This window comes from Pseudophryne corroboree, chromosome 1, assembly GCF_028390025.1.
Source record: "Pseudophryne corroboree isolate aPseCor3 chromosome 1, aPseCor3.hap2, whole genome shotgun sequence".
NCBI classification, from domain to species: domain Eukaryota; kingdom Metazoa; phylum Chordata; class Amphibia; order Anura; family Myobatrachidae; genus Pseudophryne; species Pseudophryne corroboree.
In genome coordinates, this window is record NC_086444.1 from 1,149,766,116 (window position 1) to 1,149,788,807 (window position 22,692).

A 22,692-nucleotide genomic window follows, 5' to 3' on the forward strand; every position below is an offset into this window, starting at 1 on the left:
GTGCCTGTGGCTACGCGAGACTTGGAGGATTCCGAGTCCCTTGATGTAGTCAGGGCTTTGAAAATTTACGTGGCCAGAACGGCTAGAGTCAGAAAAACAGAAGCACTGTTTGTCCTATATGCGGCCAACAAGGTTGGCGCCCCTGCTTCAAAGCAGACTATTGCTCGCTGGATCTGTAACACGATTCAGCAAGCGCATTCTACGGCTGGATTGCAGTTACCAAAATCTGTTAAGGCCCATTCCACTAGGAAGGTGGGCTTGTCTTGGGCGGCTGCCCGAGGGGTCTCGGCACTGCAACTATGCTGAGCTGTTACTTGGTCGGGTTCAAACACCTTTGCAAAGTTCTATAAGTTTGATACCCTGGCTGAGGAGGACCTCCTGTTTGCTCAATCGGTGCTGCAGAGTCATCCGCACCCTCCCGCCCGTTTGGGAGCTTTGGTATAATCCCCATGGTCCTTACGGAGTCCCCAGCATCCTCTAGGACGTAAGAGAAAATAAGATTTTAAACCTACCGGTAAATATTTTTCTCGTAGTCCGTAGAGGATGCTGGGCGCCCGTCCCAAGTGCGGACTACTTCTGCAAGACTTGTATATAGTTTTGATTACATAAGGGTTATGTTATAGTTTTCATCGGTCTCCGACTGATGCTATGTTGTTTTTCATACTGTTAACTGGTTAGTTTATCACAAGTTATACGGTGTGATTGGTGTGGCTGGTATGAATCTTGCCCTTGGATTAACAAAAATCCTTTCCTCGTACTGTCAGTCTCATCTGGGCAGTTTCTCTAACTGAGGTCTGGAGGAGGGGCATAGAGGGAGGAGCCAGTGCACACCCATACCTAAAGTTCTTTCTTAAAGTGCCCATGTCTACTGCGGAGCCCGTCTATCCCCATGGTCCTTACGGAGTCCCCAGCATCCTCTACGGACTACGAGAAAAAGATTTACCGGTAGATTTAAAATCTTATTATCACTAAACCCTTGCTGGTAAACAGCAATTCAGTTGTAAGAAATAATAAGAATTTACTTACCGATAATTCTATTTCTCGGAGTCCGTAGTGGATGCTGGGGTTCCTGAAAGGACCATGGGGAATAGCGGCTCCGCAGGAGACAGGGCACAAAAAGTAAAGCTTTTCCAGATCAGGTGGTGTGCACTGGCTCCTCCCCCTATGACCCTCCTCCAGACTCCAGTTAGGTACTGTGCCCGGACGAGCGTACATAATAAGGGAGGATTTTGAATCCCGGGTAAGACTCATACCAGCCACACCAATCACACCGTACAACTTGTGATCTAAACCCAGTGAACAGTATGATAACAGAGGAGCCTCTGAAAGATGGCTCCCTAAACAATAACCCGAATTAGTTAACAATAACTATGTACAAGTATTGCAGATAATCCGCACTTGGGATGGGCGCCCAGCATCCACTACGGACTCCGAGAAATAGAATTATCGGTAAGTAAATTCTTATTTTCTCTATCGTCCTAGTGGATGCTGGGGTTCCTGAAAGGACCATGGGGATTATACCAAAGCTCCCAAACGGGCGGGAGAGTGCGGATGACTCTGCAGCACCGAATGAGAGAACTCCAGGTCCTCCTTTGCCAGGGTATCAAATTTGTAGAATTTTACAAACGTGTTCTCCCCTGACCACGTAGCTGCTCGGCAGAGTTGTAATGCCGAGACCCCTCGGGCAGCCGCCCAAGATGAGCCCACCTTCCTTGTGGAATGGGCCTTAACAGATTTAGGCTGTGGCAGGTCTGCCACAGAATGTGCAAGTTGAATTGTGTTACAAATCCAACGAGCAATCGACTGCTTAGAAGCAGGCGCACCCAACTTGTTGGGTGCATACAGTATAAACAGCGAGTCAGATTTTCTGACTCCAGCCGTCCTTGAAATGTATATTTTTAAAGCTCTGACAACGTCCGGGGCGTGGCCACGGCAGCAGAGGACTAGGCAGCAGGATCGAGGAGCTCCCTGGATAATTAATCCTGCAACAATCCTGGGGCCCCGATCCTGCTCTCCTCTGGACTAATCTCCTGCCCGGCGGTGCTGGGGAGGCGGTGGAGTGTGTGTGCGAGCGCTCCCGGCTCGCGTCGGCGGCCGCCCGGACTCCGGGCCTAGGCCGCAGCTCAGTCCCCGGCCTCGATTTTGAAGCTCCGCCGGGCGCGTGCGCGCGCGCACACGATCGAGCGCCCGAGGCGGACGCGGCGTCCAGCGGCACAGGAAAGGAGCGGCACCCCACTCCTGCACCCTCAGGGCCATATACAGAAGCCATCCTGATACCCTGAAGGCTGGTGCAGAGAGGGAAGGAGGGGGAAATCCTTGTGCTGGGCGGCCATTTTACCTGCAGCTCCCTGAGGCACTGAACACAGCAAGGTGCAGTGTGGGTGAAGACTGCACTGGGCTGAGGGATTGATACTGTCCCAGCTGCCCTGCCTCCTACTGCTTATACTGCTGGAATACCACACACTGGACATATTTATTTATACCATTGGACCCCCCGGGTCCCCCTTCTCCCCTCTCCCTTCATTACAACGTCTGGCTTTCCCAGTGACTGGCGTGCTGCTGTTGCTGCATTTACCTTCCACTGTTATACTTTTGACACTGAATAACGGGACTCTCATTACAGCTGGACCCCCACAAGATGGTGAGGGGCGGCCAGAGTGCGGCCGCGGCTAAACTGGAGAAGTTTGCCCGACAGCCTACATCTCAGTCGACGCAGTCATCTCCTAAGCCTTCCCCCCCTGCCAGAATGGATCCATCGGCTGGGGCCGACTCGGGGGCGAATACGCAGCCGTCTGCACCCTCCATCCAGCAGGTCCTGGAGGCCATAGCGGCCAGCGAGCAACGCCTATCGGACAAGATGGAGAAGGTGCAGTGCGATTTATCACTGCTGCGACAGGACGTCCAGCGAGTACGGGAGAGGGTGGGCGAAACCGAGACAAGGGTCTCCAACCTGGAAGACCTCAGCGGCCCTCTGCAACAATCGGTGTCTGCGGTTACACAGCAGGTCACAACGATACAAGCCAAACTCCTGGACATGGAGGGCAGACTCCGCAGAAACAACGTGAGGTTCGTAGGCCTCCCCGAAAAAGAAGAAGGGGCACACCCCGAGGATTTCCTGGAATCCTGGTTAAAAGAGGCATATGGTGCTGAATCCTTTACATCTCAGTTTGCAGTGGAGCGGGCCCACCGCGTGCCCTTCCGGCCTTTACCACCAGGTGCCCCACCACGAACTTTTATAGCAAAATTCCTGCACTACAAGGACCGGGACTCCGTCCTGCGCCTGGGACGTGTGAAGGGTCCCCTGATACGGAATGGAATCCGGGTGTCGGCATTTCCGGACTTTGCAGCGGACGTCCAAAAAGACAGAGCACAGTTTCTCCCCATAAAGCGACGCCTTCGTGACCTGAATATATCCTATTCAATGCTGTTTCCCTCCAGGTTGCGAGTGGTGGCGGATGGGGAGACCAAATTCTTCAGCTCGCCCAGGGAAGCGGCTTCCTGGTTGGACAGATATGCTCCGGGGGCACGCCAGCTGGCTCCAGACTGACATCGGGTCGCCTTCCTTTATGGGCCTACAACTCGCAAGTATAAGTCCAGGGAGCTTCCTCTCGTTTAGTGGTTCTGGACTTTGCTGAGAAGTGTTATAAACGTATAACGTATAAGGGTTTAAATATTTTGGGTTGTTCGATCTGTACGCCTAGTACAGTGTTGCCGTAGGCTTTGGGTTCTCCAGGGCTAGAGTTCGGTTAGGGATCTAGGTATGCCACAGTTCGGGGAGGTATACGGGGAGGGGGGATGCCGGGGGGCTGCTGTTGGTCCCCCAGTAGTTTTTCTGTTTTATGTTTTGAATTTAAGAAGCCTACATATTAGCTATTCGGAGGGTGTGGTGGGGTTGCACTGTTTCCAGGGGTTTGGCTTGAGGTCCGGGGCCGGTGGACGGCGCGACTGCGCGAGTAAGGAGCCGGGGGGTTGGGTGGTAGATAGGAGTGTTGCGCCCCAGCTGATGACTTGGCTGACATGCCTCCCTTAAAAATCTTGTCGTGGAATGTCCGGGGCATTAACAACAAAGTAAAGCGATCCTTAGTGTTTAAGATGATCAAGAAATATTGCCCGGATATTATCTGTTTAAGCGAAACCCATTTGGAGGGAAATAGGCTGTTGTCGCTCCGTAGGCCTTGGGTGGGCTGGGCATATCATTCCTCGCACTCCTCCTATTCCCGAGGGGTGTCGGTAATGATTAAGAGGACTGTGCAGTTTGAGATGATTAGGGTAAATACAGATCCACATGGTAGATACGTGTTCATAGAATGTAAATTGTTCTCACGTAATTTTTTCCTGTTGTCTGTGTATGTTCCCCCCCCGTTTTCATATGATGTCCTGCAAAAGGCCGCCTTGTTTGTTGCCTCCTCCCCACACACCCCTGTCATCTGCTTGGGGGACTTCAACGCTGTGTTGGATGCCTCCTTAGACAGATGGAGGGCTCCCCGGGATCAAGGGACGGGGGGTGGTTCAGCCTCATCGGGATCTAAATTCGCAGACTTTCTAGACGGTATGCAATGGGTAGACGTCTGGAGAATTCGGAATCCTAGTCTTAGGCAATACTCCTGTTATTCGGGTACACATGGCTCTTTTTCTAGAATCGACCTGGCCCTGGTCTCGCCTGGGCTTTTGCCTGGCGTGACGGATGTCCGCTACGAGGCACGGGGGGTGTCAGATCACTCGCCCCTGGTGCTCTCAATAGATGGGGAATGTCAGAGGGGACAGTCATATTGGCGGCTACACCCTTCCTGGCTGGCCCAGCTGGGCGAATGCCCGGAGTTGGTGTCCACATGGGAGGGATTTTTTGCAGACAATGTGGGATCGGCCCCGGCCCCAGTTGTCTGGGACGCGTTCAAGGCGTATTTGCGAGGTACAATGATCGGCAAAATTGCAGCCTGCAAGGTGGCTAGAAGGGCGACGGAAAGACAGCTTGAGACTGAGTGTAGAGATCTGGAGATGCGTTACCTGACAGAGGGTACTCCTGAGCTGAGGGCCCGCTGGCTTGCGGCTCAGGAGGCCTGGCTGGCCCACCTTTCAGATATAAACGCACGTTCCCTTTTGTTTAGGGCTACTAACATATATATGCAGGCGGACAGACCAGGTAGCCTGATGGCCCACTTAGTGCACTACGATCGACCTGGGACCACGATAGCGCAAATGCTAGACCCAGGCGGCTCCACGGTAGATGCCACCCCCGACATCGCTCAGATGTTCCTCGAATACTTCAGAGAAGTATACGACAGTAGACTGACATGCTCCACGGAGGAACTTGACCTGTACCTGACAAACATTCCCCTTTCTAAACTCTCCCATGAGGCCAGAGACGCATTAGACGCACCTCTGACCCTGGAAGAGGTGGTGTCGGCGGTGGAGGTGTCTCCTAGAGGTAAATCCCCGGGCAGTGACGGTATTCCCACGGAACTATATAAACAGTACATAGAGTTCTTTGGTCCCCAGCTGCTTGACACGTACGTTAAAATGACTGCCACTAACAGCCTTCCTCCCTCGATGTCCGAGGCGATCCTTATAATGCTTCCAAAGCCTGGAAAGGACCCCAAGCTGTTGGACTCCTACAGGCCAATCTCCCTTATCCCCACTGACGCCAAGATCCTGGCGAAAATTCTTGCGGTCCGACTCAACCTAGTAATTGAATCTATAATTCATCCGGATCAAACCGGCTTCATGCCTGGGAAATCCACATCCATTAACTTGCGCAGGCTATACACCATTTTGCAGGCCCCCCGCGACTTCCCCTCGGACGCGGCTGTAGTCTCATTGGATGCAGCCAAGGCATTCGACAGCGTTGAATGGCCTTACCTGTGGGGAGTCATGAGGAACATGGGCTTCGGCCCAAACTTTATTCAATGGATCAAACTACTATACCAGAATCCACGCGCCAGGGTCTTGGTGAACGGCTACATTTCCTCCTCCTTCCCTTTGACACGGGGCACCAGACAAGGATGCCCCCTCTCTCCTGCCCTGTTTGCCATAGCCATAGAGCCTCTCGCTTGCCTGATCAGATCGCACCCGGACATTGGGGGAATAGGTACCGGCCCCTGTACTGACAAGATAGCCCTTTATGCGGATGACTTGTTGTTATTCCTTCAAGACTACGCAGTAGAGATGCCCACTGTGCTGCGGGTCATCGAGACATTCGGTGGGTATTCGGGTCTCCGCATAAATTGGACTAAATCATTTATTATGCCCATTATAGGCCCCCTCCCTCAGATTCCGAAAATATCCCTGCCACTGTGCTGGACAGTTCAGTTTAAGTACCTCGGAATTCTAATTACAAACGACCCATCAGACTTTGTGCCCTTAAACCTCGACCCCCTAGTACAAACAGTAGTGCGCAAATCTAGAGCCTGGGGTAAGCTACCACTGACAATGACGGGCAGGGTCGGCCTTATTAAAATGGTAGTCCTGCCTAAACTATTGTATGTTCTACTACAGTCCCCTGTGTTCATTTTTCCAGCCTTCTTCAGGAAATTAAATAGCGTCCTGTCCTCCTTTGTATGGGCCAATAAAAGAGCTAGAATTAAATTAACCACCCTCACCAGGCAGAAAGGGGACGGCGGTCTGGCCTTGCCCCACTTCCAACTATATTATTATGCTGCTCAGCTATCACAAATCAATATGTGGCTTCGGGAGGGGGGTGGGGCTGGGCTGGGCCGGGCGTTCCTTCAATGCTATTACCCAGACCTTTCCCCGGCACAGGTCCTGGTGGGGGAAAACCCTTCCAGATTTTTACCTCCTATTGTCTTTCAGGCGATGAGAATATGGCTAGCATTGAAGGGCCTACTCGGGTATGAAGGCATGGACCCTGATACTCCCCTATGGCACTCCACAATGCTTAATGAACTGAGGTCCCTAGAGGGCGGGGAGGTATGGGCTCCGTATTCGATAGACTCACTGTCCCAATTATATAGTGACGGTTCATTGAAATCATTTCACCAATTAAAGGAGGAGTTTGGACTCCCGAACTCTTACTTCTACAGATTTTTACAGCTCAGGCACGCCTTGCAGGCGCAATTTGGAGACTCCCCCCCGGCGCTCCTCCCATTTCCCATCAAAACATTTCTACAAACACTGGGTCGAGTCAAGGTAATTTCCTTCACCTACTCATACCTCCTTCAAACAATACATGCAGACCCGCTCTCGAATCTTCGGGCGAACTGGGAGTGTGACTTGGGTCCCATAGACGGGGAAGACTGGGAGGGCGCTCTGGGCAATCCGAGCCAGGTCACCAAATCGCTACGGTTTCAGCAGATACAGCTTTTCATTCTGCATAGATCATACATGACACCGAGCAGGCTGGCCAGATTCAGGTCTGATAATGTTGATGTTTGTCCCAAGTGCGGGGCTGCCGGAGGCACATTCTGGCACCTCATATGGGAATGCCCGTTGCTACAGGTGTTCTGGGCTGGGGTCAGGTCGATTCTGGAACACACGGGAACACAGAGGGGAATGCTGACTCCGAGATTTTGCATTCTGGGGGTGGGTGACTCGGATTCTGGGTCTAGATGGGAAAACATGTATGCCCGCAGCGTATGCGCACTTGCAAAAGTGTGTATCGCGCGGACATGGATGGCCCCCAGCCCTCCCACAATACCTGCTCTTAAAAGTTTGATCAATGATACCCTATTAAAAGAACGATATGTATATATGAAATATAATGCCCTTACCAGATACGAGAAGATTTGGTCTCCTTGGATCACTTCCACATACTCCTCCCTTGCCCTTCAAATGTAACGGGCACTGGCCATTGCTGCAGGGGCGCTGTTTGGGCCCCGGGGCGTTGGGCCGAACCCTTTACCTCTCCTAACGCAGTTGCTTAAATACTTAGCTGTCGCATCACACCATGCACACATCAGCTTGACTAGGCTTGAGTTTGTTTAGAGGGTTAGTTCGGGGGTAGTGGGGTTGTGGGCTATATACGGCTCACTAGACGGGGTAATTACACATAAGGTGGGGGGAGAAAACTTGAAAAATGTTAAGTATGTGAACCATGACTTGGCTACAGACTACAAATAATATGTATACCGCGGGAAGACCGCACGGAAATGGTAATATGGGGAATTTCATTCATGCATGTATAATACCATAAAGATATTATGAATGACTGAATACTGTGATTATACACTATGACCAGTAATGTATTCTGAAATGTCTGTATCTCTAATTTTGTGGCGAATAAAAATTACTCTATTTAAAAAAAAGCTCTGACAACGTCCAACAACTTGGAGTCCTCCAAGTCGCTTGTAGCCGCAGGCACTACAATAGGCTGGTTCAGGTGAAACGCTGATACCACCTTAGGGAGAAAATGCGGACGCGTCCGCAGCTCTGCCCTATCCGAATGGAAAATTAAATAAGGGCTTTTATAAGATAAAGCCGCCAGTTCAGATACTCTCCTGGCGGACGCCAGGGCCAGTAACATAGTCACTTTCCATGTGAGATATTTCAAATCCACATCTTTTAGTGGTTCAAACCAATGGGATTTGAGGAAATCTAAAACTACATTTAGATCCCACGGTGCCACCGGAGGCACCACAGGAGGCTGTATATGCAGTACTCCTTTGACAAAAGTCTGGACCTCAGGAACTGAGGCCAATTCTTTTTGGAAGAATATTGACAGGGCCGAAATTTGAACCTTAATAGATCCCAATTTGAGACCCATAGACAATCCTGATTGCAGGAAATGTAGGAAACGACCCAGTTGAAATTCCTCCGTCGGAGCACTCCGATCCTCGCACCACGCAACATATTTCCGCCAAATGCGGTGATAACGCTTCGCGGTGACTTCCTTTCTTGCCTTAATCAAGGTAGGAATGACTTCTTCTGGAATGCCTTTTCCTTTTAGGATCTGGCGTTCAACCGCCATGCCGTCAAACGCAGCCGCGGTAAGTCTTGGAATAGACACGGTCCTTGCTGAAGCAGGTCCTGTCTTAGAGGTAGAGGCCACGGATCGTCCGTGACCATCTCTTGAAGTTCCGGGTACCAAGACCTTCTTGGCCAATCCGGAGCCACTAGTATCGTTCTTACTCCGCTTTGCCTTATGATTCTCAATACCTTTGGTATGAGAGGCAGAGGAGGAAACACATACACCGACTGGTACACCCAAGGTGTTACCAGCGCGTCCACAGCTATTGCCTGCGGATCTCTTGACCTGGCGCAATACCTGTCCAGTTTTTTGTTGAGGCGAGACGCCATCATGTCCACCATTGGTCTTTCCCAACGGTTTATTAGCATGTGGAAAACTTCTGGATGAAGTCCCCACCCTCCCGGGTGAAGATCGTGTCTGCTGAGGAAGTCTGCTTCCCAGTTGTCCACTCCCGGGATGAACACTGCTGACAGTGCTATCACGTGATTCTCCGCCCAGCGAAGGATCCTGGCAGCTTCTGCCATTGCACTCCTGCTTCTTGTGCCGCCCTGTCTGTTTACATGGGCGACTGCCGTGATGTTGTCCGACTGGATCAACACCGGTCTTCCTTGAAGCAGAGGTTCCGCCTGGCTTAGAGCATTGTAGATTGCTCTTAGTTCCAGAATGTTTATGTGAAGAGACTTTTCCAGGCTCGACCACACTCCCTGGAAGTTTCTTCCTTGTGTGACTGCTCCCCAGCCTCTCAGGCTGGCGTCCGTGGTCACCAGGATCCAATCCTGTATGCCGAATCTGCGGCCCTCCAATAGATGAGCCCTCTGCAACCACCACAGAAGAGATACCCTTGTCCTTGGAGACAGGGTTATCCGCAGGTGCATCTGAAGATGCGACCCTGACCATTTGTCGGGAAGAAAAACCTTTTTCTGAACCGTGTCCAGAATCTTCCCTATGAACAGCAGACGAGTTGTCGGCATTAATTGGGATTTTGGAATATTCAGAATCCATCCGTGCTGCTTTAGCACCTCTTGAGATATTGCTAATCCCATCTCTAGCTGTTCTCTGGACCTTGCCCTTATTAGGAGATCGTCCAAGTATGGGATAATTAATACGCCTTTTCTTCGAAGAAGAATCATCATCTCGGCCATTACCTTTGTAAAGACCCGAGGTGCCGTGGACAAACCAAACGGCAGCGTCTGAAACTGATAGTGACAGTTTTGTACAACGAACCTGAGGTACCCCTGGTGTGAGGGGTAAATTGGAACGTGGAGATACGCATCCTTGATGTCCAAGGATACCATAAAGTCCCCTTCTTCCAGGTTCGCTATCACTGCTCTGAGTGACTCCATCTTGAACTTGAACTTCTTTATGTACAGGTTCAAAGACTTCAGATTTAGAATAGGCCTTACCGAGCCATCCGGCTTCGGTACCACAAATAGAGTGGAATAATACCCCTTCCCTTGTTGTAGAAGAGGTACCTTGATTATCACCTGCTGAGAGTACAGCTTGTGAATGGCTTCCAAAACCGTCTCCCTTTCGGAAGGGGACGTTGGTAAAGCAGACTTCAGGAAACGGCGAGGTGGATCTGTCTCTAATTCCAACCTGTACCCCTGAGATATTATCTGCAGGATCCAGGGATCTACCTGCGAGTGAGCCCACTGCGCGCTGTAATTTTTGAGACGACCTCCCACCGTCCCCGAGTCCGCTTGAGAAGCCCCAGCGTCATGCTGAGGCTTTTGTAGAAGCCGGGGAGGGCTTCTGTTCCTGGGAAGGAGCTGCCTGTTGCTGTTTCTTCCCTCGACCTCTGCCTCGTGGCAGATATGAATAGCCCTTTGCTCTCTTATTTTTAAAGGAACGAAAGGGCTGCGGTTGAAAAGTCGGTGCCTTTTTCTGTTGGGGAGTGACTTGAGGTAGAAAGGTGGATTTCCCGGCTGTAGCCGTGGCCACCAAATCTGATAGACCGACTCCAAATAACTCCTCCCCTTTATACGGCAAAACTTCCATATGCCGTTTTGAATCCGCATCGCCTGTCCACTGTCGCGTCCATAAAGCTCTTCTGGCCGAAATGGACATAGCACTTACCCGTGATGCCAGTGTGCAGATATCCCTCTGTGCATCACGCATATAAAGAAATGCATCCTTTATTTGTTCTAACGACAGTAAAATATTGTCCCTGTCCAGGGTATCAATATTTTCAATCAGGGACTCTGACCAAACTACCCCAGCACTGCACATCCAGGCAGACGCTATAGCTGGTCGTAGTATAACACCTGCATGTGTGTATATACTTTTTTGGATATTTTCCATCCTCCTATCTGATGGATCTTTAAGTGCGGCCGTCTCAGGAGAAGGTAACGCCACTTGTTTTGATAAGCGTGTTAGCGCCTTGTCCACCCTAGGAGGTGCTTCCCAGCGCTCCCTAACCTCTGGCGGGAAAGGGTATAATGCCAATAATTTCTTTGAAATTATCAGCTTTTTATCAGGGGCAACCCACGCTTCATCACACACGTCATTTAATTCTTCTGATTCAGGAAAAACTATAGGTAGTTTTTTCACACCCCACATAATACCCTGTTTAGTGGTACCTGTAGTATCAGCTAAATGTAACGCCTCCTTCATTGCCAAAATCATATAACGTGTGGCCCTACTGGAAAATACGGTTGATTGGTCACCGTCACCACTGGAATCAGTGCCTGTGTCTGGGTCTGTGTCGACCGACTGAGGCAAAGGGCGTTTTACAGCCCCTGACGGTGTTTGAGGCGCCTGGACAGGCACTAATTGATTGTCCGGCCGCCTCATGTCGTCAAACGACTGCTTAAGCGAGTTGACGCTATCCCGTAATTCCACAAATAAAGGCATCCATTCTGGTGTCGACCCCCTAGGAGGTGACATCCCCATATTTGGCAATTGCTCCGCCTCCACACCAATATCGTCCTCATACATGTCGACACACACGTACCGACACACAGCAGACACACAGGGAATGCTCTAAACGAAGACAGGACCCACTAGCCCTTTGGGGAGACAGAGGGAGAGTCTGCCAGCACACACCAAAAAGCGCTATATATGACAGGGATAGCCTTATAATAAGTGCTCCCTTATAGCTGCTTTATATATATCAAGATATTGCCATTAAATTTGCCCCCCCTCTCTGTTTTACCCTGTTTCTGTAGTGCAGTGCAGGGGAGAGACCTGGGAGCCGTCCTGACCAGCGGAGCTGTGAGAGGAAATGGCGCCGTGTGCTGAGGAGATAGGCCCCGCCCCTTTTTCGGCGGGCTCGTCTCCCGCTATTTTGTGAATACAGGCAGGGGTTAAATATCTCCATATAGCCTCTGGGGGCTATATGTGAGGTATTTTTAGCCTTTTAATAGGTTTTCATTTGCCTCCCAGGGCGCCCCCCCCAGCGCCCTGCACCCTCAGTGACTGCGTGTGAAGTGTGCTGAGAGGAAAATGGCGCACAGCTGCAGTGCTGTGCGCTACCTTTAGAAGACTGCAGGAGTCTTCAGCCGCCGATTCTGGACCTCTTCTTACTTCAGCATCTGCAAGGGGGCCGGCGGCGCGGCTCCGGTGACCATCCAGGCTGTACCTGTGATCGTCCCTCTGGAGCTGATGTCCAGTAGCCAAGAAGCCAATCCATCCTGCACGCAGGTGAGTTCACTTCTTCTCCCCTCTGTCCCTCGTTGCAGTGATCCTGTTGCCAGCAGGAATCACTGTAAAATAAAAAACCTAAGCTAAACTTTCTCTAAGCAGCTCTTTATGAGAGCCACCTAGAATTGCACCCTTCTCGGCCGGGCACAAAAATCTAACTGGAGTCTGGAGGAGGGTCATAGGGGGAGGAGCCAGTGCACACCACCTGATCTGGAAAAGCTTTACTTTTTGTGCCCTGTCTCCTGCGGAGCCGCTATTCCCCATGGTCCTTTCAGGAACCCCAGCATCCACTAGGACGATAGAGAAAAGTGTTTTCTTCTTCTGCACTCAGATGATTAGTTTTTTTGAGTGATATACCAGAATTTCTCTGCAGCAGGATAAGCCTCTGTTTTCAGTAAATATATCGTTCTCCCAAGTATAGGAACTGTCTCATTTTTTCAACTAGGTGCATCCATGGTGCATATTTTGAACCTACAGTTTCTTATATGATTCTTGAATTTAATTTATGTCACAATTTGGTCATTTTGCCGCCAATAAGACTGTAACCATGGATTGCCAACCTCACGCATATCTTTACCCGTAAAACTTGGCTAGCTGCATTATCATTTTTCATTTTCTCTATTCTTCTTTCTCTTCTTTTTTCTCTTTTCTTTATTCTAAACGTGCTCTCTCATCCGGTTGGACAGCAGAAGCAGTTGTTTCCTGCTTGGTAAGAGTACTCACTCATTCAGCAAAGATTACTGCCATACTCCACAGGATAAACTCAATCTCATCCGATCTTGGAAGCCAATCTCTGGTAGGCCTGGTAAGTAATTGATGGGGAGACCCGCAATGAATACCGGGTGCAGTAAACCTATATGCTGAACTGCAGAAGGAAACTACCCACTTACCATCTATTTTCGATCTAATTTTCAGTGTCTACCTGGTCACACTATGTAAGACCTTCTTTATAAAAATATGAGGGGTATGTGGTAAGGATCCGTTTTAAGTATCATGAACCCCCACAACAAAGGAGACACCAGATACTAATAGCCCCCCTTCTGCAAGGGGCATTGAGAGACATAGGCTTTGTAACCAATGTCTTTTTGATGGTTAGACCTCAAGGAGGTACTAATCCTTTGAATTAAAAAGCCTTATGGTAACACCACTGTCTCAACGTAGAGCAGCAGGTGTTTAAGTACCCATAGAGGCAACATTTTTACTTACTGAGATCTATGACTTGTACCTTTGAGAGTGATAATATTAAGGAATTATTTGCAACTATAGAGACCGCTGAACGATGAACCCTGTGGGGAGAATTAATCTGTCATGTGATACTTAGTATAGACCGTGACATTAGAGTAATTATTTATTAAGTCAAATATTTTCACCTAGGCAGTTATTCACTATCAAGTACAACTCCATCTATGGGGTGCCAATTATGCAAAATAAACTGGTAATTTGCATATATACATAAAATAACTCTTTGAAGTTGTGTGCTACTTAACTTTTAATTCAATATTAAAATAAGATTAAGTATTATTGTCTGACAATCATAAGAGTGCCCCAACACAGAGTCTTTCTTTTTTTTCTCTTATTAGCAAAAGGCCCCTGACTACTTTTGAAGCATTACGCCTTAGTAATGAAGCATTATTTTTTAATAAAAAAAATAACATACTGATGCAGCCATGGGCTGTGTATATTAGGTGGTCTGTAAATCATTGGCACTTTCCCTGCAAGGAATACACCATTCCCAAATCACATACCATTTATCTTGTCATGGATGAGTCAGCACAAACAGTACCTCTCCAGCGCTGCGGTGTCTCTGCATTCGGCATTTTGACCTTTGGGATTCCGGCGCCGGGATGGTGCACCCATTCCGATTGCCGGTATCCCCACAGCCGGGATCCTGACTTCTTCCCCTGTAGGGAGAGCCTCTCTGCTGTACAGTATTCTTCTCTTACTGCTGCTCAGCAATGCTTACTAAATAATAGTTACTTAAAAACGAATACTTTTTTCGAAAAATGTCCCCAAAATTTGACTTTTTTTTTTACTAGCAAATTATGTAAATAATTAGACTTGATCCAGTATAATTTTATTAACAGATACACAGATTTGTTAATAAATTTATACACAATAAGGGTTACATAGCTCTTGTTAACATAGGGACTAATTCATGTTTATACGCAATCGCCATTGTTCACGCAAGTGAGCAGTTACCTGCAGACGACGCATGTGCCGCAATCACACTCGCACTGAGATTTTGATCATAGTGTGATTGACAGGAAGGGACAATTTGGGGGGAGGTAATGGGGAGTGCTACGGCCGTGGATCTGCCGTCAGCTGCAATCATGTGCGCAGAGAAACATGCAGCATCGCTACCGCGGCCGGTCTGCGTGACCATAGGGCAACCCTAGCAGCACAGACAGCCCAGGTCCTATCCTATTAGGATCATCTCTCACAGCTGCCCCCTGGTAGTGCCTGTCCCTGGGAGAGAGAAGGGAAGCCATGACTTCTCCGTGACTTCTCTGAACCTGGGCTACAAGTAGACTGTCTTTCTGTAGCCATGGGTGGACAATCTGTACCCCGGCTGCTGGAAGGTATTCAGATGTCAGGGAAAGCCCAGTTTGGCGTAGTCACAGCTGATGCGATCATGCCAGTCAACTGGTTAACCCCTTCCCTGCAGAAGCAGTACAAGCACTCTTTTCCGTGCTTTCAGTTGAGCTACATGTGAGAAGCAGCGCTGTGCTTGGATATATTCCATTTTTAAAGCTCTTTGGGTCTGATACCGAATTAAACTCACATCATTAATGTAAATGGACCAAAACTGCACTTTACACATCCACAACATAGTTGCTGGCTTTCTAGCCAGGTCAACACAGTGGAGGCTTGTGGGGGGCGCAGCAAGGCACAGGGGGGCGGTGAGAAGGGCATGGTGCGGCTTAAGCGATATGGTGGATGCGAACACATCATTATGGACACGCCCCTGTTATACAATGCCAAGATTACAGGCATTGAACAGTAGGGGGCGTGGCTACAATGACAATTCAGCGCAAATCGTGCCTTCAGCTGTGGGTCCCCAGTAAGTGGGTGGCTGGGAGGTGTGTTTGGACCGGTTCCGGGAGACATGGTCACTTTACTGGACGGCGGGGAGCGCCACTTGATTTTCGGGAGCCTCCTGGCCTTCCCGGAAGAGTAAGCAAATATGGCCCATTAGGAGGATGAATGCACATGGGTGTATCTGGCAATTGCCCCTCCTTGTGAATGGAGAGGGGGAGCAGGTGGTGGAAGGGGTGGTCTGACAAGGCCAGAGTACAGTAAAAGCATGTTCACACGCAGTTTTTGCAGACAAACGCCTATATGCCCGTTTGGGGGCGTATTCTTTACTCCTGCCAGGCAGTAGGTGCAAATGCACACTGCTGTCTTGGTGTAAACCAGGGGGATGGAGTCAATATACCGGATGTCAGGATCCCCGTGTACAGGAGACCGGCGCCGGAATCCCTACAGCCGGTGAAATACAGACGCCCGGAATCCCGACACCTGTGGGTATTCCCACTCAGTTGGTGAGTCCACGCCACAAACCGAGTGGGAACAGAACATGTGGCGAGCAAAGAGAACCTGTGAGGGACTCACTGCCTTGCCGTTGGGATTCCTGCTGTCCGGTCTGTATAGTGGCAGCCGTCATCCCGTCTGCTGGGATACATGTATCCCGTTTGAGCAGTGTAACTCTTCCCATGTAAGGCCCTGACTTTGGGTTGCATGGGCTAGCACCATAATGTTAATCATGTTTCATGATTGATTTTTTTTTTTTTGGTTGCCATTTGCTCAAAGTGAAAGCCAATTTCTGCCCGGCTTCTGTGTACAACACCTTTATATATTCCTCACTGTTGGTAGTGTAAGGATATATGCAAGATTTAAATAATTCACCATTTATAAATACATTACAAAAAAAACAAAATGATCCTTTAATAGATGTACTATTATTATTTTTTTGCCACATAACAAAACATTGCGGCAGAACCACTCCAGGATATGTACATTGTCCAGCAGCAGATAGTTTATAAACTAAGTATAACAACAGTGGACACCGCCAACCAAAAACAAAGTTCAATGGATAAGGGGATAATATAGTTTGATTTTGTATACAACAATTACAGAAAAGCTAATAAACTGAAAGTTGAAATAAACATCGAAAAAAAAATTAAAATAAAATAAATACGACTGCCGAAGAACTAAATAAGTCTCAGCTCTGAAAGGAGAGAAAATGATTATTCCCTTTGTAGAAAACAGTGTAACATTCATGTTGACGGTTAAACCAAAAGGAGAATTCAATATATGGGGCAGTTTCAATTAGTTTCGAGGATTCAATCACACACCTGTGATTACTAGAGGTGCAATAAAAGAATAAAACGAGATCTTCCTACTGTAATAACAGATATGCCCACAACAGAACCTTTGTGGTTAATTCAATATTCCCCTGTGAAATTATTAGGAGCCTATTATAGCACTGAGGCATAAGGTAGTCGGTGCCTCTGTTAAGTACCTGGTCCGCACATCTATACATTTAAGCCCACGACATGGGTGAGCTTTAACAAATGAGGCATTTTAAAAGAAATTGAATTTGTGTAAGAGAAATTGAGAGTTGTACTGGTTCTACAAAAGCAACAAAAAGAACACACATCTTATGGAGACTAGGATAAAAAAATTGAGATTTCTTTTAAACTTTCAGTGTAACTTGTTCCTCAAATTACATATTTTTTTGTCAACTGTTTGCACAAACAGAAGGATAGCTATTAACAAGACAGATAGACATTTAATAATTTTTAGTATTTAACAAAGTATCATAAAAGAAATTTAATACAGAGCTTTCACGTTAATTATTATTTTAAGTCAACACACTTAAATGCAATCAGGTGGGAAACGCAGAAAAGAAAAAAAAAGAAAAAACGAAGGTATTCCCATTAGTTTCGGCACATTTCCTGTAAATTTAATTATACCTCAAGAAAGTACATCGCTGGGCAGCATAAACCTCTTTCTATTGTTAAAAATGTATTTGCAAGTATGGTGATGCCACTGCAACACCAGCACCTACAACCAGGGGCAGACAAGTTGTTGAAAGGTCTTCAAGGAAAGAAGAACCTCTGGAGGACCTCGGCAGTTGTGGAGAATCAGATGCAGTCAAGAGAGCTGAATGTCCCGACTGCCAAGAATTCATGGGAGTAAAATAAAAATATAATTGCCCGAAGTGCTCTTTATATAGGCGAGATAGGATTGTAAATTCCTCTGGTCAAAGAAAAGCCCTTAAAAGTTCATTTTCGCACAACGTCCATTCTGAGTCACTGGCGTCAAAGCAGGAACAATGGGTGAAAAACCGCAATGGTAAATGAATGTGTCCCACAGCACAACATCCAAACGTTCTGCCATTGTCTCACCAGCTTTGATGCAATTATCTCTAAACGTGGCGAGAGTCATGGCGTTCGGGTGGACGATGGCAAGGGGTATTGTATAAGTAGGTGCGCCTTCCTGAGCGGATCATATGTAGATCGGGTGATACTGTTTGTGGGTCAGTTTCTTTCTACATGTTGGACATGACGTAGCATTCTTAAGGGCATCACGTAGGCACTGGCTGCAGAAAATATGGCCGCATTTGGTAGAGACAATAAGACGCCCACTCTGTGTGATCTGAAATAAGTACAACATGCAACAGTTATGTATAGAAACGTATAATGAATGGTGCAACCAAAGCAGAGTGTAAATGTAAGACAGTTGTTACTGGAACATGAGCGCTGAAAGCTGCAAGTAGGTAGGTCAGAGTGGCATCAGTTTAATCGGAGCACAATCTTCTACATTTACCCGGTGGCTTTTGCTACTCTGTGGGGGTTCAGAGGTAAAAACACCCTCTGTTTGTTATGCAAATTATAAACATACTTTTATTTCACTTTAATCTGTACTTTTCCCGATAAAAGATTGGAAAACAAGAACTATAGTGGCTTTCATATTTTTTGTTCTAAAAAGACTATGGGGTAAATATAATAGCCTGCAACTAAATGAGTGCCCTTTAAACCATTGCGTAGACTCGCCGGGAACTCCTATGTGTCTGTAAGTCACGGGCTATTACATTTACCCCACACCTCAAGACACGGGGTCATCCAATGAAACAGAACGGGAAACCCCCGGAACTCAAACTACTCCAAGTAGGGAAAAAATAAAATCGGGTGTAGATACTGCCTTTTAATGAAAATACTAATTTTTCATTATTGCATCTAGAAAAAATATTTAATACACCATGTGAGCTTAACTGTAGAAAACTGGATTTGAATGTATTATTTTACAACAAATACTACCACAGTTATAGCAGTTTTACCACCAGTTTTTTATTATTTTTTTTAAAAAAAAATTCCTCCTACCCCCTTCTACTAAAAAAAAATAATAAAAAAAAAAAAGAATAGAAAAATTTTCATTTTTGGTTGTTGTTAACAATTGTACACTTGTAAAGACTGCTATATCGTACACAAATGTTGTCACTCACCTCTGAATAGCCATCTAAACAAATTGGACAACGAACATCCCCGGCAGATGATCTGTACAGACAAGTGACAGAAGATAAAGAAGATCAACACAAACAGCACAAGCTACACAAGTAATAACCCATTTCATACAAAGAAAAAAAATGCAAAAAATAAATAAAATTCAATGATCTATGCATTTGTCGTCGGTTTCAATATTTGTGGTCGGACACATAATCCATCACTAAGGCATCAATCCCTTGCTTTTTAGAGAGTTGGTGTTGGGTGACCGGCGGGCGGGATCTCAGACGCCAGAATGCCGGCAGGGGGACAAGCACAACAAAGCCACAGGTTCTACTCCCATTCTATGGGTGTCGTGGACACCCACGAGTGGGTATAGCCCTGGGCCCCCTGCTGGCATTCTGGCTGTTGGGATCCCGGCGTCGGTAACATGACTACATCCCTTTTTAGAGGGACCATCAATAAAATACGAAGATTACTCTATTAGTTAGGATCACAATTTTCACTTGCTCAGGATTCTCAAATCCTCTAAAAGAAGCTTTGTGAGCTTCCCAGACTTTGGGGCAGAGCAACTGTTCTGCAAGCACAAGAAACCCGGCTAAGGGTTTATGCATACATGTTGCTCGATAAAAACCAAAAGGGATATTCCTCCCCCCAGAGGAATTTAGGGTAACTTACATTGTACAAACTGAGGGCCTAATTCAGACTGGATCGCTGCAGCAGCGGCGGCGATTGCAGTCTGAAGCTCTTTGAGGAGTGCGTTTGCGCACCCTGGGAGGCCCAGCGAGATGCTAAAAGCATCTCAGGGCTGTGATCCCCTCTGCCTGATTGACAGGTAAAGGCGGTCGCGGGGCGAGAGGGGGCGTGCCAGCGGCGTTATAACGCCATTGGCTGGGCGCGGCCCGGATAACGCAGGCGGACTGTGGCGGCTGCGTGCCGTCACACGCAGCCGCTGCAACCAGGTATGCAGCGCACAGTCGCCTGCCAGCGCAGCTAAGCTGTGCAGGCAGGGAGCTACTCAGCGGGTGCAAAAGCATCGCGACGGGCGCGCTACGGGGCCTGACTAGCCCCGTGCTGGCCGTTCCCCCGCATGTCTGAATACACTAGTACCACTTTCAGATCGCAAATGCCAGGTCGCACCTGGGAATTGGAAACGGGTCCTTCCCGTGTGCGACCTGGCATTGGACCTTGAGAACTGGCTTCCAAAGCAGGTAATATGCTGTGTCGGGTTGCCATCGGGGGCTGGGACTGCGACGGCATAGGGAGTTGAGATCATCTCTGAGCCGCCTCTCCCTATGCTGTGAGGGGGTACCTGGTCACATCGACCAGGGTAACCTGTTCACACTGCACCTGATCCGGGAATAATCCTTCTTTATTCCTGGGTTGAATTACCAGGTCAGGCGACTCGGGAATTTGGAAGTGACCCTTTCACACCGCACAGCAACCAGCGTTGACCCGGCAATATACCGGGTTATTTGTGCGGTCTGAAAGGGGTATAAGTAATTTTTAGAGATGTGCGGGCTCAGTTTCCTGAAAAGTGAGCCCGTCCGAACTGCAATGATCTGAGGGAATCTGAGGCGGGGCTCTGGGTCTTCCCGACAGGCTTGGATGCCAAAACGAGGCAAAACATCATCCCGGCATCAGATCTCATGAGTCTTGAATTCGATAGAAGTCCCTCCCAATTCACACCAGACTGACGGAATGACAGCACAGACACTAGAGTGCCATGGCAAAAAAGTAAATTATTAATAAATAACAGTCCTTTATTATAGAATAACATTACTTTACTGGTACACAGCCCAAAGGGCTTTGTTAACCATCATTATTGGGGTACACTGCAAATGTACAGTCACATTGGTGCTCACTGCTGCTGAGGATGCTTTAGAATAAGGAGTCACTGTTTGACATGTCCTCAGGTAAGTATTGGCTGAGCTAGATGGATGTAGGCAACTAGTAAAACATTTTTTATAGTGCAGGATACAATATTATTTGCATTTTGTCACACTGCTGCTGTAACTTTTCCCGCAGCACTTTGGTGCACAACAAACTGTTGGTGGATTTTGTTTGCCACTGCTAGGTCCTCCTAATACAGGAGCAGTATTACTTTGTGCACAGTGGTGTTCACATAAATATATGCACTGTGAAGCGGAAATAATTTTTATGGTACAACTTGCGCAATTAATAATGCTCAGTAGTTGCTGTGCCACTGCGTTAATAAATATATTGCCGCTGAGTCGATATGGATCACAATCAGTCGATAGAAGAGCAGGAACAGCAACCAAGTACTAGTACTGTGGCTGCTGCCAGTCGTGATAATACTACAACATCTACTAAAGGTGGTCTAGGGGGCAGAAGGTTCAGAAAAGGGTGCCTGAAATCAAAATCTTTCACAAGGTTATAAACTGACAAATTAGTTACAGCCAAGGCAGATACACGTGACTGAAGCGCAGCAGAGTCCAACAAGGCTTCACCTACATAAGGCAGAGCCTCAGAAATCTGTTCTGCTAATTGAATAGCTTCCGACAGATCATCAGATTGCATTCCAGTCACCACTTGTGTTAGCCAGTCATCCACGGCCTTAAGAACCCAACGTAGGGAAATACCTGATAGGAAAATAGGGCAAATATAGATTTAAGGATTGCCTCTATCTGTAGGATCTTTCATGGACTGTACGGAGGGAATAATCGTAGCCTTCGCCAAAAGGCAGTTGAAAAAGGCAGTTGAAGTCTCCGCCACTGCCGCATCCTGGAGATTAAGAGTCTGACGGATGGCTTCTATCAGCAATCTGACACCTGAGCATGTAGATACTGTAGCTCCTCTTCTTCCCAAGCCGAAGCATCCTGCCACTCTGAGTCTACTTCACCTTCCTCTAAGGGGGAGGTCATAGAATCTAACTCCTCCCCTGGAAAAGTTATAGCGGGTAATGGCTGTGGGCGTTTTGAAGCAGTAGAACTGCTCGAAGAGTTTACAATCTTATTCAAAGACTGAGTTAAATCAGAGACAGAAACTTGCCCATATTTTTTGCCCACAGTGGCTCCTCGGTAGTCGGACTGAAATCAGCAATCGATTTGGACTGACGTAAATCCGATATGGCATCGGCCATGTGTTTGGCCCACAGAGGCATAGACTGATCTGCAGAACCTCCCTGCTGGTACGCAACCAGTGTTCCAGAGCACGTAGTACAGAGAGTACCCGCGTCCGTGCTACCTTTTGAAAGCTTCGAACCACATTGTGAACATGCAAAATAAACAACCGAGGCTGTTTTCCCTTTTGCAGATTTGTCCAGCTTATTGGCCATATTTCTATTTCTAAACAGTGGAACAATAAGTACTAAAACCTTATCAGAAATTGTTCCTTACAGGGTGAATTTTATCCTATTAGTGGACCCCACCATGATAACGAGTGTAACACTAAGTGACAGGCTCTGCCAATATTATTTATACATACATATACACACACACACACACACACACACACACACACACACACACAGAGACCAATGCTGCCAAGACAGATTGTGGCTGTCCTGTACCTTATCAGTGTCTCCTCGGATCCTCTCCGGATAGATAGCCCCAGTGACCGAAGTATGGTTACCATCCAGAGGCAGATCAGAGTGGGAAAATA

General features: G+C 47.8%; 1 protein-coding gene across 1 annotated transcript in view; it reads right to left on the bottom strand.

Moving 5' to 3' along the window:
- Positions 1-16,482: 16,482 nt before the first annotated feature.
- The window catches only part of RNF4 (ring finger protein 4), a 37,515-nt gene continuing 31,305 nt past the window's right edge, over positions 16,483-22,692 (bottom strand). The window contains exons 7-8 of the mRNA XM_063924623.1: positions 19,071-19,122; positions 16,483-18,223 (exon numbers count right to left, since the gene is read on the bottom strand). Of these exons, the coding sequence (XP_063780693.1) occupies positions 18,074-18,223; positions 19,071-19,122 (202 nt within the window). The 3' untranslated portion in view covers positions 16,483-18,073. The remainder of the gene's footprint in view (positions 18,224-19,070; positions 19,123-22,692) is intronic.